The 16,548-nt window shown below is 39.1% G+C and overlaps 1 protein-coding gene across 5 annotated transcripts; it reads right to left on the bottom strand.

Moving 5' to 3' along the window:
• Positions 1 to 969: 969 nt before the first annotated feature.
• On the bottom strand, positions 970 to 3,287 carry LOC113281041 (transcription initiation factor TFIID subunit 8-like). Of its 5 annotated transcripts, none has more exons than XM_026529683.1 (3): positions 1,784 to 3,287; positions 1,442 to 1,633; positions 982 to 1,336 (listed from the first exon to the last, which is right to left on the bottom strand). In XM_026529683.1, exon 1 carries the CDS (start codon positions 2,885 to 2,887, stop codon positions 1,889 to 1,891), a length of 999 nt encoding a protein of 332 aa, XP_026385468.1. In that variant the 5' UTR covers positions 2,888 to 3,287; the 3' UTR covers positions 982 to 1,336; positions 1,442 to 1,633; positions 1,784 to 1,888. The 5 variants fall into 5 exon arrangements, with proteins under 5 accessions (XP_026385483.1, XP_026385468.1, XP_026385474.1 ...); XM_026529689.1 differs by having other exon boundaries at positions 1,442 to 1,630; XM_026529698.1 differs by lacking the exon at positions 1,442 to 1,633 and having other exon boundaries at positions 970 to 1,336.
• Positions 3,288 to 16,548: the final 13,261 nt, after the last annotated feature.

Raw genomic sequence — 16,548 nt, 5'->3', positions numbered from 1 at the left:
GACCAAGGGTACTGGGTGCCAGAACCACCACAGCCCCCCCCCCCCCCCCCCCCCCCTCTGAGGGATGAAGGGTTTAGATGGGTGCTATGTAATGGCGAAAAATGGTGGGGGAAAGTTTCTGACCAAGTGCTGTTAAATCGTCTGCATCATAAGAAGAAAGATCGATCAAGGGTTTTAAACACTACACACAGATTGTTGCAACAATACTTGCGTTGAGGAGGACCTTCCTTGCATATTCAGTGTACATCTAGTCTGTTCTACAGTCTACTCAACTTGTTAGCCCATAAGTAGATAATATAAGGAATGATTTTCCATTTTCCATAGCAGAGTGTTTTGAACTTGGGATCTTATAGCAGAGAACAGAAACCCTAATGCATCGAACTCGAACTCATGTAGGGAACACGGAACACATGCAGGGGCACCAAACTTAATAGGCAGACTTCAAATTACAATCATCTTAGATTTGCACACTAATTATATCCCTATCCCTATACCTAGCCCTACTTCCTTTTCTTTTTACACAAATGGATTGCGTAGCCCTACTTCTTTTTTACACATATGGATTGCTGATTCTCTGAAGCCAAATAAGTCATACACAGATACTCTACGGATCACATTGCCAATTATTATAGTCGGATTTGCTGCATGAAAGCTATGGTTGTTCATGTGGTTAAGGAAACATCTGGGCAGCAAAGTTGGCGAGAGGGCATGCACAAATGGGTGGGCGGGGTACTTCATTAGAAAAATACCTGAATGATGGTGCGGCCAAAAATAACAAGAAGATCTGTAGAGTGATCAGTGATGATGATGTTTCAGCTCCATTTCCAGCTCTGGCTCTGTCCTCTATAATTAGAAGCACATTAAACCACACCTAAAGAGAGATCCAACTATTTTCTCCAGCAGATCACAACAACAAAAGAAAGACCAAAGAGAAGATGATGCAACATTCTGGGGATGATGCTATTTGTATGCACATCCACGAAATTCAAACCTTTATATTTAAGTCGAACAGTTTCAAGTGATCATTACTACTCTAACAGTAACAACAGTCAAAGCTCAAAGGGATTTTCAGAGAACTCAATACACAGTTTGCTGAAGTTCTTGTAAGCTTTAGTAACTTCTGCATAACACGTAGTCTGCTATTCGGATTGGTCGATAGAAGAATAAAACATTCAGCAACCATCGCCTCCAAAGCCCCTGAGTAAATTCATCTCCTTCAGGTGTCCACAGATTTCAGTGAAGCAGACTAATTTGAGGTGTCCAAAAATCTCCCAGTCACTGAATCTAGAGCCCAAATATCGTGGTCAATATCGTCTTCTAAGGAGGAATTGGAAGCCTAAAGTAGATATGCAAAAAAGGAATTAAGAAAAAGTCAGAATATTATAAACTTGTTTTCGCGAAAACGACAAACTGGAGCTTTAGTGGGAACTTCTTCTAGTACCTCGAGGTACTACTTAAGTTTTAATTTTTTTTGAGATGCTATGATCACTTGTCATAATGACAAGTGACGTGACTCCAGATTAACTGTCTGTTGGAGTAAAGCAACTAGTGCTTTATCAGCAGAACAATGAACTGTAGAGGTAACCTCAAACAGGATGAATCTATGGAATGTAGGCGGATTTCAAGAAGTCTTCTGCAAGGAGAGAACATCTTCATTATATGGATAGAACAAAAAGTTATCAGCTAGTAAAAATTGAAGATGAATATATACTACTAAAACAATCATATAGCCAAGTAAATGCATTCTACTGAAAAAATTGAAGATACAAGTAAGAAGGATTACCTTAAGGGTATCATCCACAAATCTAAATTCTAATAAGTTGAAGTTTCTCAAGCCTTAGAAAATAGGTGGATTCAGGAAGATTGAGAATAGTGAACATGTTTAGCGTCAACTTCTTAAGCGATTCACATGTAAATGGAGCATCCTTTGTTTCTTCGCAAATCCAAGTTTAAAATTCACAACTGGTCTCTTGTTTGGAAGAACTTTATTATCAGAATCCCGAGTTTCACAGCTCACACCGTTTGATGCTTCAATCGCTGGAACGAAAACATCCAATACAGAAGTCTGATTTTTATCCGGTATTGCTTCCTTTGAAACCCTAGCAGGAATAGTAAAAGAGGTATCCATCTCCCCTGACTGCAAAGGGGGAGCCAGATACGGATTACTGTCTGCAGCATGCTTTGCTTTAGCAGCATCTCCTGGGTCAGTCGATGTGGTTGCAACTAAACCATTACCTGCCAATCTCTGATGCAGGTTCAGTAAAGACCATTCTGCTTTCTTATGCTGTCTCAATTCTTCAATTCTATGATTTTTCTCCACAAGACGGTCATTTTCTCTTTCGCTTGATACTGGAGAGTGAATGTAAGTGTGACGATCAGGAAATGCAGGCAGCCAATTAGGAATATGTTCTCCCTCTGGGATCTCACTCATCTGCAAAAAGCTTGGTGTTGATTTCCGATGTTTGTTTACTGGAAATTGAGGAACCGGCCTAGCAAATGGAATTTCCTCTGTGCAGTTCACAAACTGAATGATTTCGGTGACTGTGCCTGAACTTGTAGAGCACCGATTAATATCCGAAGCACCAATAAAACCATGGGAAGATCCCAGATCTTCCAATCCTTGGATTATGTCAAAGACATTACATTCCGTTCTATCAGCCAAATTCGCATAAAAGTGTGCAGTCTTTCCGAGCTCACAAAGATAACGAATAGCGATATCAGATAGAGACTCGAGGGCCGACTGCTGAAAACTCTGAAACCCATAGGTTTCACATATTTGTGCAACTGCAATTCTCGCAATTGCTAATCCAAATTCATCACTTCCTCCTGATTTCTTCTTCGAATCATGTTCCTTCTCTTTTCCGGTATCTCCACTTCCATCGGTCATGTTTAAAATTATAGAACACTTTTAACTAATGTCAATTAGTTCCAAAAAGAAAAAATAACATCTTTTTCCCGAATTAGGTTTTACCCCACAATCCCAACATTGGTACAAGAACCCTGTTCCTAAAACTTAACACATCATACAAAAAATAAAATTGACGAAACCTAGAGAAAAGTTCTAGGTTATAAAAGATTGGGGAATGAATTGTGTGATCGAAGTTGCTGAAACAAAACACTTTGAACACTAAAGCAGACAACTTTAAGGGAAAAACAGTAGTCTCACCAGTGATTCTTACAGCTCCAATTGAAATCACCTCTGATGGAAACGGCGACTGATTTTCTAGGGTTTTAAAACTGACAGAAAAAAAGAAAGAAAGAAAACGGCCTGTGAAAACTGGGAAGGAGGAGGAGTGGGGTGGGGGATATATATATATAGAGAACGGTCTCCGAGTTATAACCCCAAAGGAGTCACTATCCATCCACAAAAAACACGTCAAAACAAAAGTAACACAAAAATCCCAAAAAACAAAATTTAGGTTTCATCATAAAATTTGATGAAACCTCATAGAATTTGACGAAACCAATTTTTGGTTTCATCATAAAATTTGATGAAACCAATTTTGAAATTTGGGGCTTTTGTATCAAATTTTTAAAATTTTGGAGTTTTTGTATAATTTAGTTTAAGATGGAGTTTTAATGAAGCCCAACATTTGAGTGGGGTTTTTATACCACAAGTTTGGTCACCTTGGATTTTTATGACTAGTTTTGTATATAGAATGAAAACGGAGATGTAAAGTTGGAAACCCCTTAACCGTGCGATGGTGGGCCCGCGACAGAGTTGAGACTTTCCCTTTTGGACAAATGTGGTTTAGGCAATATCCGTAAGATTTACCTATTTCCATCCACACTTTTGAGAGATCCCACCTCACTAAACAAATCTATTTTTGTTCAACTCTTCCTACGAAGGCTTAGTACTATGGAGGGTAATCTAGCAGTTAGATTAGCAGTCACTACAAGAAACTTAATATATTGCAGCACCCAATGGTTATGGCATAAGCCCCTATTGGTGTCGCGATAACCTATGTAGCAAGAAGTCTTTTGCTGCACCCAATCTTTATTGCTGCAACAAGTGATTATACTTTTTTGCCATATTCTTCGTTACAGTTGTGTGACATAAGTTTCATTTTGCAGCAGTAAATTATAGCTTTTAGCTGCAACTGAAAAGTACTGAAACTAGAAATTTGCTTTTGCAACACCTATATTGAAGGTGTGGCAATATATGGTGTAGCAATAGATAAATTTTCTTGTAGTGAGTCCACGTCAGGTAGGACAACCTCCTAAATCTTATGGAAGTTCTAATCTAACTTGCTAGTCATAGAATAAAACAGCGCTTGACCAGTACACATTTGGTGAATATTCATGGCGGATCCAATCTATATTCCTTTCATGTATTATTTAGCTAAATAAAATGCGGGAAAAAGATTTATCTCTTTGACTGAATAATAAAATGCGGGAAAAAGATTTATCTCTTTGACTGAATAAACTGGTGCTTCAGTGGGACCGGTTGGGACTAATTTTTTGAAGAGAAAACTCATTAAAAATACGGACTTGACTACAGTATTTGGCGTGTTGTACACTTGCACTTGAATAGTGTTGATGGTGGATTTTCGACAAAGGCTAAAATCGTAAAATCATGATACTGCATGTTTCTGACACGGTTTCATAAATGTATATGAAACTCATATTTTATGATTCGTGAACCATTTCACGATCTCTGACTGAGCGAACATCCTCTCAGAGTTATGGTGAATATGTTATTCGTAAAGCCTCTCAGCTGAGCTTTTCGACACTTTGCATATTTCATCAGCACCTCTACATAAAATCAAAATGATTGGGCGGATCCTAGACATATTGCATGCTAGTATAGACTATAAAGCGTTAACGTCTTCAGGACGTCGCACTGTTTGTTCCCTGACTATGTAGAGAGAAGTGTATAGAATCTCTTAATGATTGGATGGCTCCTAGACATATTGCATGCTAGTATAGAGCACTAACATCTTCAGGATGTCATACTGTTCCCTGACTATACACGACAAATATTCAGAACGAGTATGATGGTTCCATCATCTCATACCTCGATTCTCGAATAAACTCGCTCCTAGACATATTGCATGCTAGTATAGAGCAATTCATAGATAAACTCTAGCGTGACATTCATCAACCGAATTCCTAGAAAATAATATATTTTATCTCATTACTCCATTCCATGGCTAATCCTCATCTGGATTCCATGGATTAGTAATAGATACTCAATTTATTTTATTACTCTGTTTCATGACTGATTCTCAGCTGAATTTCATGAATTTGTAATAAATACTCACTGATCGGGCATCTGGGCCACCACCGAGTAAGCCCCGAGAAAATGGTGTAAGTGTACTTAGAAATAATGCACGAATGAGCACCCGAACGTAAGAACGAGCATTCAAAAAATATTGACAAACGAGGAAACCTATGCAAAATAGGGAAGGAAAATAATATTAATAAAATAATAAAGAGGCGTCTAAGGGACGGGGCCCGGTCGCGCGCCTCTTTCTTTTATTTTATCTTATTTTATTATTTTTCCTAATCTCATGAAAACTCCTTCATTCGAGCAAACTTCCTCGTTTGAGCAAAACTCTTAGTTTCTCCATATTTTCCTTCAGACGATGAAAAAAATAATAAAAATAAGGAAGGGTGTCACGAGACCGGGCCTACTAGATGGCGTGCCATGCCCTAGCCGTGGCCGGTCCCACACCCTATAATCCTTTATTTTATTATTATTATTGTTTCCTTCATCTAATGGAACTCCTTCGTTTGAGCAAAGCGCTGCTTTTTCCATGTTTTCTCAAATATTGCTCAAACTATCAAAAGGCCAAAAGTCAAATGGTCACATGACCGACTAGGCTTCTCACGACAAATATGAAAATATTATTATTTTAATATTTTCAAAATATTGGTCGCAAGAGCAAAGTTCTACTTGCTCATTCGAGCATAATCGAGAGTTTCAGTCAAGATCAAACTCTTCTGAAAATCCGAAATATTGCTCAAATGCGCACCCGAAAATATCAAAATTCTCAGGATTCTGACACAAACAATATGGTGACACGGGCATGCCACCTTGACCGACCAAGGTCGGCCTTCAGGCTTGCAGAAGCCGGTCCCACCTCCTATTAATGATTTTGACCTAATTAATCTTCTGCTGTTCATGTTGGGTTCAAACTCTTTCCAACCAACTTGGAACTTGTTCAATCGACCACCAGCTGGTCCCACGACCACCAAGGGCCGGTTTCGCACCCCTTGGTCGGTCCATACTCTCTCCATAATTAGGTTTCACCACCTAATGCTCAAACGAGCACTATTTTAATAATGATTAAACGAGCATTTAATCATCCTTCCACCAACGGGCCTACAAAGTACTTTGGTGCATGCTCACTCGAGCAACTGGGCGTTACATGGTCGGCCATCATCCCATGTAGCCGGTCCCTCTGTCACTTAGTGATTGATTTTCTAGTAAATCATCAATTCACTACAAGAAACTTAATATATTGCAACACCCAATGGTTATGGCATAAACCCCTACTAGTATCGCGATAACCTATGTAGCAAGAAGTCTATTGCTGCATCCAATCTTTATTGCTGCAGCAAGAGATAATACTTTTTTGCCACACTCTTTTCATATTGTTGCTACAGTTGCGTGGCAAAAGTTTCATTTTGCAGCAGTAAATTATAACTTTTAGCTGCAGCTGAAAAGTACTGTGGCTAAATATTTTCTTTTGCAACACCTATATTGAAGGTGTGGAAATATATGGTGTAGCAATAGCTATATTTTCTTGTAGTGATTGATCAACAATCGATCAAAATTAGGGTTTTGAACTAAATGCTCTGCAAATCATAATTCTGAGCAAATTCAAGCACTAATAATTTTATGTTGATCCAACAATCAACATCTTGATAATTATATAATATTCGGTCCAGATGCCAATATTTTAAATTAATATTTTATTTTATTTGGTCATACTACCAATAATTGTTCAGACATGCAATATTTGCTCAGACGAGCAATATTTGCTCAGGCTATCAAAATTGATTCAACTATCAATATTCAGTGATCCATCAAATGAGCAATATTTTCTCAGACGGGACTAGTAATATTATCCAATTATCAATGTTTGATACTTCATTAATCGAGCAACATTCACTCAAGCGAGCAATATTTGCTCAGGCTATCAATATTCACCATGTTGATTCAATAATCAACATGCATTCGAGAACTATATATATGTCCCAGCAGACATGTTCAATCCATGTATCATAGAGCATTCGTCAATCATGCTCAACTCAACAAAACTTAGACTCATCGTCTAATCAAGTCAACAACTGACTAATTAAATACACGTATGCCTTGCAGACTCCACAATCACGAGACATCAATCATGTCACATGGGAGGATATTAATTAGGGTTTTGGTCTGGCGACCTACGACACGGGTGTTCATCCACGATGGGAAATGTGAGTAAGTCGTGCAAGCAGTTTAGGGAGTTAGAAAAATAGTAGGTGTAAAATCAACCAAGTCTCTGCACGACCTGGAACTGGTTTAACCACAATTTCCCACTTTCCCATTATTTCATTCGAGCAACTATTATACTTACTGGAGATCAATGTGTTTATCATTCTGGAAATATAAATAAGTCTCTGAATCCATGATTAGAAAAACATAAGAATTCTCATCCGAGCAACCACTCTCAAGAATTCAATCAATCAACCAGAACTTATTCGAACTCAACAGTTCACAGAAAACTTGCAAAAACCTTAAACACATCCACAATCCTCGATCATCATTGATCCCACACACTTCTCAGCTTCCCTCCTACAGATCAAACCTCTCTCCTCTTTGTGACCGAATTGACTCCGGAACGACCATTGTATTGGTTTAGGTCGGAGTCCTACAGATTGATCTCTCGAACTCAAAGCACTCCCGTGCAGTGCATCTGTTAAAAGCAGGTTTAAGCAGTTTGCTTGGTCGAGGAGTCCCCGTCCGCACGGTCGTCTCTTCACTTCCCTAAAAAAACCAACAAATCGTTTTGCCCCATCTATAAATAGCATAGCCAAAATTTATCAATTAGCTAGGTCCTAGGACACTTGTCAGTTAGCTAGACAAAAATAATACGTATCTCAATGCGATGTGTAATTTAGAATTTTAGAGAGATAGTAAAGTGTGAAGACCTCTCTCTCTCCTCGTCAAAAACATTTAATTCAAAACATCCAACGCTGAATGGTCCAACGAAAATGTGATTTTTGTTGTGCTGAACCATTCAGCGCAACTATCTCGCTACTACTTCAAGTGCGAGCAAATGCTAGGAGAGAGAACTAGTGTTAACAAATAGACAACACCTTTTTTTTGAACTGTAACACTTTTTGGCTAATCTAACAGTTCAATCTATCCCATAGGACTTAGCCTAAGTGCAATTCATATGGCAATCAACAAACCCGCGGGCGGGTGGAGAAAAAACGCCAACGGTAAAAACCTAACAACTCTTTTCTCAACGTCTATAACTTTTATAAATTCCTGAATTTGAACTCATTTTTACTCACACCACTACACTCTCTTCTTCTTCTAAATTCATTTTCACTCATCACATCCTTCATTTAAATTATTCTAAACAAAATATATTGCTACAAAAATGAGCAATCTGGTAAGAGAAGTCGTCAATAATTGTAGGCACAAAAGAGATCGAAAACATGAGCCAATACTGAGGCCTGCCACAAATGTAGATTATACTCAGAATCGTGAAGCAGAGTTTTCTTCGACGAATGTCGTTGCTGCTCCTTCACTTTAATTCTTCTAAACAAAATATTGCTACAAAAATGAGCAATATGGTAAGAAAGGTCGTCAATAATTGTAGGCACAAAAGAGACCGAAAACATGAGACAATACCGAGACCTGCCACAAATGTAGACTATACTCAGAATCGTGAAGCAGAGTTTGCTTCGCCGAATATCGTTGCTGCTCCATCATTAGTTGAAGGTCATGTGTCGGGGCATCAGGAGCGGTCTGATTGTTATTATAAAACGAGAGGTAAATTTCAAGACTTAATAGCCATTTATAATGGTCTATCCCCTCGATTTCGAGAAAGAGTTGACAGATATCCACGACGTGCATTTTATCGTGTGAAGGCTCGAAAACACAACAATAAAATTGCGAGAGTATTGATAGAAATGTGGTGGACAACGACGCGCACGTTCCATTTTATGGATTTTGAAATTGGTAAATTTTTTAACATAAATTAAATTTTATTTTTAAATTTAGTTATAGTTGATATTAACCATAAAATAAACACCCTTGATTTAATATTGTTTATTTAAGCAATTATTAAATAATCATTTTTTTAAATTATAGTTGATATTATTCTTGTAATAGGAATTACGCTCCATGATTTGTATTTCATTTTTGGGATTCCAAGTGAAGTGGGAGAGCTTGTACCATACAACCAAAACAAATGAGTGTAGTATGACAAATGGTGGACGCTCCTTCCCTCGTCTTTAGAATCAGAAATACGTGTAGATCATAAACGTTTCAAAGGAGGTGGCATTGTTCAGCGTTGAAGAAATTCCTCCGAAATAAGGGAAACTCAACAAATGTAGCTGAATATCCTGATCTCGAAAGTGTGTTTATTTTATGGTTAATGGGTCAGACGTTCTTTCCAAACTCAACTATTGTTGCTCATATTGGTTGGCTTGAAACGTTAAAAGATCTTGAAAAAGCACCACATTATGATTGGGGGTCTGCAATTTTAGCCGAAATGTACAGTAGGCTGGATCAAGTGTCCATAGATATACCTAACTTCACTGGTTTCTGGGACATCGAAGAGGTAAATATCTAAAGTATTATTTTTAAATTTAAAGAATTTTTAAGAACAAATGTAGATAATATTAAATACTAAATTATGGAGCAATTTGCAGTATTGGTGGTATACCTACTTCCGTGTTGGTAAACCAATTCTTAAAGACAATACCCGTAGACTTCCAATTATAGACATGTACGACACGAGAAACTGGGCGAAGGACACTGGGAGCTACACCACAATTTTCATTTTTCTCCAAAGGTATCAACAGATGACTCAGAACCATAGGAACGTTGTTGTTCACCCTTACGTTGATTTTTCTGAGTATCATGATCGAGATGTAGAAACTATTCTTGATTATTCTCTCCGTAGAGTTATTTTTTACACTCCAGAATTGGACAAAAGGCTGGGAGAAAGACTAATGTACCAGTTACGTGGGATTTATGCAATTGCAATTAACCCTCCACAACAGATGCAAACCTCTGCATCATATTTTGATCGAGAGAGAAGGACGATGTGGGTAAGGTGTGGACTAAACACAAAAGGTGGATACTAGTGAATCGCAGAAGAAAGAATTTTTCACTCGGGAAGACCTCAAATCTTGAAGAGAATTGAAATGCCAGTGTAGATGGGGAAAAAAGATTTGCTAGTTTTTTAGGGAATTGAAGAGATGAGTGTGTTGTCGAGACTCCTCAACCGAGAAAATTGTTCAACCTTACACAGATGCACTGCAAAGGGAGTGCTTAGATTCGAGAGATCAATCTGTAGGACTCCGGCCTAAACCAAGTCAATGGCCGTTCCAGAGTCAATTCGGTCGCAAAGAGGGAGATAGGTCGATCTGTAGGAGGGAAGCTGAGAACTGTGTGGGATCAATGATGATCAAGTATTGTGGATGTGTTGAAGGTTTCTGCAATTTCTGTGAACTGATGAGTTCGAATAAGTTCTGGGAGATTGACGAATTCTTGAGAGTAATTGCTCGAGAAATTCTGTGTAGACGAATGTTGATGTCAATCACGGATTCAGAGACTTATTTATATTGTCATAATGGTAAAACCTTGATCCCTGTAAGTGTGACGGTTTCTTGAATGAAAGAGTGGGGAAGTGGGAAATCGTGGTGAAACCAGTTCCAGGTCGTGCGAAGACTTGGTTAACCGTTCACCCACTACTTTGCTAACTCCTTCAACCATTTGAACGACTTACTCACATTTCTCATTGTGGATGAATCCACGTGCCGTAGTCCGCCGGACTAAAATCCTAATTGATATCCCCCATGTGATGTGATTGATATCTCACGAATCATGGAGTCTGCATGACAGACGTGTATTTAATTAGTCAGTTGTTGACTGTTTATACAATGAGTCTAGGTTTTGTTGAATCGAGCATGAGTGATCGAATGCTCAATGAAACATGTTAGACGAATATTGTAAATTCGAGCAACTGAGCAAGTATTGGTCGACAAATTACTGGATATTGATAGTTGGATCAATATTCGAGCAATTGAGCAAGTATTGCTCAATTCGACGAATTACTGAATATCAATAGTTGGGCAATTGAGCAAGTATCGCTCAATTCGACGAATTACTGAATATTGATAGATCAATATTCGAGCAACTGAGCAAGTACTGCTCAATTCGACGAATGACTGATAAATTTCTGAATATTGATAGTTGTATCAATATTCGAGCAATTGAGCAAGTATTGCTCAATTCAACGAATTATTTATTGGTGTCGTGACCCAATAAAATATTAATTAAAATATTAGTAGACTATCGAATATTATATAATTAATCCAGATGTTGATTGCTGGATCAACATAAATGTATTAGTGTTTGAACTTGCTCAGAATGATGAATTCGTGAAGCGTTTGTTCGAAACCCTAATTTTTGATCAATCGTTCGTCAATTGATGAATTGCTGAAAATAGTTCACGAGTGATAGAGGGACCTACCACATGGTTTATGGACGTCCATGTGATGTCCAAGTGCTCAAGTGAGCGTGCACCAGGGTCCTGAGTTGACCAGTTGGTGAAAGAATGATGATTAAATGCCAGTTTCATCATTTATTGAAATAATGCTCGATTGAGCATTAGATGATAAAACCTAATTATGGAAAAGTGAGGGACCGACCAAGAGGACATAAAACCGTCCCTTGGTGGTCATGGGACTAGTAGATGGTAGTTTGAGCAAATTCCAAGTCGGTTGGAAAGAGTTTGGACCCAATACGAGCAATTGAGAAAATTAGGTCAAAATTATGAAAAAGTATGGGACCGGCTCCTTGAAAGCCTTAGGGACGGCCTTGGTCGGTCAAGGAAGCATGCCCGTGTCACCATAATGTCCATGTCTCAGTCTTGAGAGTTTCGGCATTTTCTGATGTGCGTTTGAGCAATATCTCGGATTTTCAGAAGAGTTCGATCTTTGACTAAAATTCTTGATTTTGCTCGAATTGGCAAGTAGAACTTTGCTCGTTTGATAAAAATTCGGAAAATATTAAAATAATGATATTTTAATATTTGGCGTGAGTAGCCTAGTCGGTCATGTGACCATTTGACTTTTTGGCTTTTTCATGGTTTGAGCAATATTTGAGAAAATATGAGAAAAGCATGATTTTTGCTCAAACTGAGGAGGTTCATGAGATGAGAAAAATAATAATTATGAAAAATTAGGGATTATAAGATGTGGGACCGTCCACGGCTAGGGCATGGCCGGCCGGCCAAGTAGCCCGGTCCCACAACACCTTTCCCTATTTTATATTATTTTATTTCATGAAACAATGAAACTATGGAGAAACCATGAGTTTTATTGAAACGGGGAAGTTTCATGAGATTAGGGAAATAATAATTATGAAAGGACAAGAGATTGCAAGGTGTGGGACCGGTCACGGCCAGGGCATGACCGGCCGACTAGGTTGCCCGGTCCCACATCTTATAACAGTTTATGCTAATCTCTGGATTGACTTTGCCAATTGCTTGGCATGTCTTTTGCCACCTGTCTGTGTACTGCATCAGTGTCTCCCTGGGTCCGATAGCTAAAGAAAATATCCTATCTAACCTTGCCTTTGTTTATTTGTTGTACATGTATGTCTCCAAGAACACCGTAGACAATTGCTCGAAGGAGTCAATTGAGTTTGCTGGTAAGTTGTCATACCAGGTTAGTGATGATCCTGTTAAGCTTGCTGGGAAGTAAATGAAATGTACCACTTCGTTTCTTTCCCAATGGGCAAGGACACGAGTGTAATACCGCAGATGGGCTGCGGGATCTGAGGTACCGTTGTATGCTTGGAACGTAGGTACCGGGCATTTCGGAGGGATTGTTTCCCTCAAAATGAAAAAAGATAGTGGTGACATGGTTGCCTCTTGTAGTACTTATTCTAGTCTTGCGCCCGCGTGACCAGTTTTTAGGCCTTGGATCTCCTTCCGCATTTTCTCCATTTCCTCCATGACAATGCTCACATTGTGAGCATCGTTGGACAGTGCTTGGTCGTAGTAGCTTTGGGTGGGATTGTATGTTGAATCCGTCTCGTCTAGATCATGGTGCGCTTTCCTTCCTCCCTTAGGTGGATTCGTCTTTGGTGGGTTGAGATCCACCCTTCGTCTTCCTGAGATAGCTCCGTTTTCACGCCTCTTTTGCGGAGGGTGAGTTTGGGAACCTTTGATTTGTATATCTAGCATACCTTTGAGATTCTGGTTCTCCTGGGCCATCTCGTGCATTGCATCTTCAGTTTCCTTGTTACGAAGTAACAAAGCTGCTATTTATGCCGCCATTTGGTCTTCATTGTGGGATCCACCTCCCTGAGGAGTGATGTCGGATGGATCTTCAGAGTTTTCCACTCCTTCCTCTACAATTGGCGCGTCTGGATCTACCTGAATGGGAGTTAGGTTTCCCAAACCTCGTCCCGTTAGGGCTAAGGTTCTGGGTAACCCTGCGTTGGCCGCAGGTGGCTTTGTAGTTGTAGCGTGCTCCGGTACTGGCATGCCGTAGATTGGTTGAGCTCCCGATGTTTGCCCCATCCCTTCGGCGGGAATATACGGTTTGTTAGCAACTGTTCTTCTTGCTATTTCTCTTTGTCCGTCCTCCGCTTCATTCCTTTGGTTTGTTTGAAACGGCTTTTGGGATCTCCCTCTTGTGATAGCTGGGCGCGAGTTTGTTGGGACATCGGCTGGTTTCTGCATGCCTTCGGCTTTGTTGATCCTGTGGTCACAGAAAAATCGAAAAGATCTGCTACTTGGGTACCTTCGTTAAAAGTAATTATTAATGATCTGACACAAAAGACTGTTAAACAACGTTTTCAGAAAAAGGACTGAAATAACGTTTTTGACAGACGGGTATTAAATTCTTATGACACCGTTGGAAAATACAACCTTAAAACGTCGAAAACAAATGAAAAATAGGTGTCAGATCTTGCGAAAAACAAGGTTAGTAAATGCGGTAGAAGATCTTTTATCCTTAAAATTCGACTGAGATTCCTCTGTCAGTCAAAGGTTCTTAGATCTATAATATGCTCTGTTTAAGGAGGGTTGTTTTAGTATAAAACAAATATTTTGGCGTTTTGTGAGTATGTTTTTTGAAAGATTTGTTGTGGAACTGTAATGAGGCACGTTTTTAGAGGCTATGAACTCCAAAACATACATAAATAATGGATGAACGAATTACTAGAGAGTGATATTCATCGGTTAAACACATATCCCTTCGTTTCAGAAGATGTATAAGTAAAATGTAAAACTGTGCCTGAACTCAGGTTCGTGAGCAAAGCACGGTGGGCGCAAAACTGTGACTACTCGTTTTCCCGTAGTCTACGTAATGTATACAGCTCAGAGGATCTGATACTATGAAGTATTGATACCTCTGTTGAACTGATGATGACAAGTAATAAAAGATATCTAAGATCACAATAATAACGAAGAACATAGATATAAGTAAAAGCTTCTAAGTTATCATGAGACACAAGATATAATGTGGTTCGACATTTGCCTACGTCCACGGGGTAATGAGTGATTGTATTGTATTAAGTTTGTGGTGGTTACAAAGATCTTAAATGCTTCCCAAAGTAATATAGAAAACTCAAGTAAGAGTAAATACTTAAGTTCTAAACATTAAAGAGGTATAAGCTAAGACTAGATCTTCTCTCCTTGAAATTGAATGCCCCTAGTTTGTTGGTGAGACTCGGTATTTATAGCCCCTTATGCTCCTGGTATATCTTTGCGGCCTTTGGGTCCATCGTCCGCTGATATACCTTTCGTGCCAGTGGTACCTTCGTCCACTGCACATTTCTCCAGTCGTATCTTGCCACCTCAGCTGGCCCACGTTCCTTCGGGAACTACCCAACCTTAGTACAGGTTGTACCTTCGTTCACCGCCAGCTTCTGCCAATTAGGTTCTGCCACGCCTTCTCTCTCCACGTGCCTTGATTCATGCGTGTAGATAAGATATTAGAGCATTTAATGCTGATTGGATGCGTCATCTACCTCTGTCCTCTTGCCAGCTGACCCTATGTAGACTAGACTTTTTCCTTATTTATCTTGGCCGTTTACGTCCACTTTCTTGGGATGAGATAAAGTAGATCTGCGGAGGTATCCCTCGTTACTCAGGCTCCTCTGTTTAGCGAAGGCTATATAGTTAGATATGTATGCGGCCACTAAGATCGTGACACGTGCTCCACAGAATATTGGTATTCACAGTTGTACAAGATTTGAAGGTGAAGAATGAAAACTTTCAAAAGATGCTTGGCACAGCCTTCAGTAAGGATTATTTATTGTTGGATGGTTTGCTCTGAGTGAGCGTTAGAGAGAGAGAAAATTTTTGTGAGATTGAGACTCGTTTAATAAAGTAGATGATTGGAAGAATTTTGTGAGATTCATGAAAATTTTGAATTTCTTGAACGAATGAGCATATTGCATACTCTTTGAAGGAATATAAATTACATTTTGAAATTTAACATATAACTGTTTGCTGATCGTTTAAACATAATATGCTTTGATCCACTTTCCATTGATGATGTTCCCTTCCACTCCTCCATTAACAACTAAGATTTTGTAATATCCACTGGATACTGCCTTGATGATTACATAAGGCCCTTCCCATTTCAGAGAGAACTTGGGATCGAACATGTGTTGTTGAATATGATTTGATGTTTTCAAAACCAAATCTCCTACTTGAATGTTCGAGGTCTTACCATTTTGTTGTATGCTTTGGAAACCCTTTGTTTATAGGTTCCTACATATTTCTCCACCTTGGCGCTTCTTGAATCGAGCATGTCCAATTCATCAATCCTTGAATTAGACACTTCAGCTTCATACCACTACACTCCACTAGCCGCTGCAATCCTTGCAGAAGGAATCTTGATTTCAGCTGGGAGAATGGCATCAGCTCCATAGACGAGAGAATACGGTGAAGTCCCAATTGAGCTTCTTGGTGCGGTGCGGTAGGCCCATAAATCCATGGGAAATTCTTCATGCCACGTTCGTGGATTGTCATGAACTGTTCGGCTAAGAATCCGGATCAAGATTTTGTTGGTGCTCTCCGCTTGTCTGTTTCCTTGGGAATAGTATGGTGTGGAGAAAACCTGTTTGATTATGTATTCATCGAGCAATTCTGCAAGGAAATTTTAATAAAATGCCACACTTCCAATTTCCGGTTTAAGAAAATGCCACCGTTTTTTTTTTAAAATTTATGAAGTGCCACAGCTGTTATGTATTCCATCAGGTCCCACCAAACTAGTCTATAATCGTTGAACAAGTCAAGAAAATGCGTCAACATTACTTATCTACCCTTCACAAACTATTAAAAAAGA

Source organism: Papaver somniferum, chromosome 1 (assembly GCF_003573695.1).
Source record: "Papaver somniferum cultivar HN1 chromosome 1, ASM357369v1, whole genome shotgun sequence".
In the NCBI taxonomy this organism is placed as follows: domain Eukaryota; kingdom Viridiplantae; phylum Streptophyta; class Magnoliopsida; order Ranunculales; family Papaveraceae; genus Papaver; species Papaver somniferum.
This window is presented reverse-complemented; position numbering and strand designations above follow the sequence as displayed.

Bases quoted from the DNA above. Each gene is read 5' to 3' on its own strand.
- LOC113281041 (XM_026529698.1), bottom strand. From the start codon at position 2,887: ATGACCGATGGAAGTGGAGATACCGGAAAAGAGAAGGAACATGATTCG.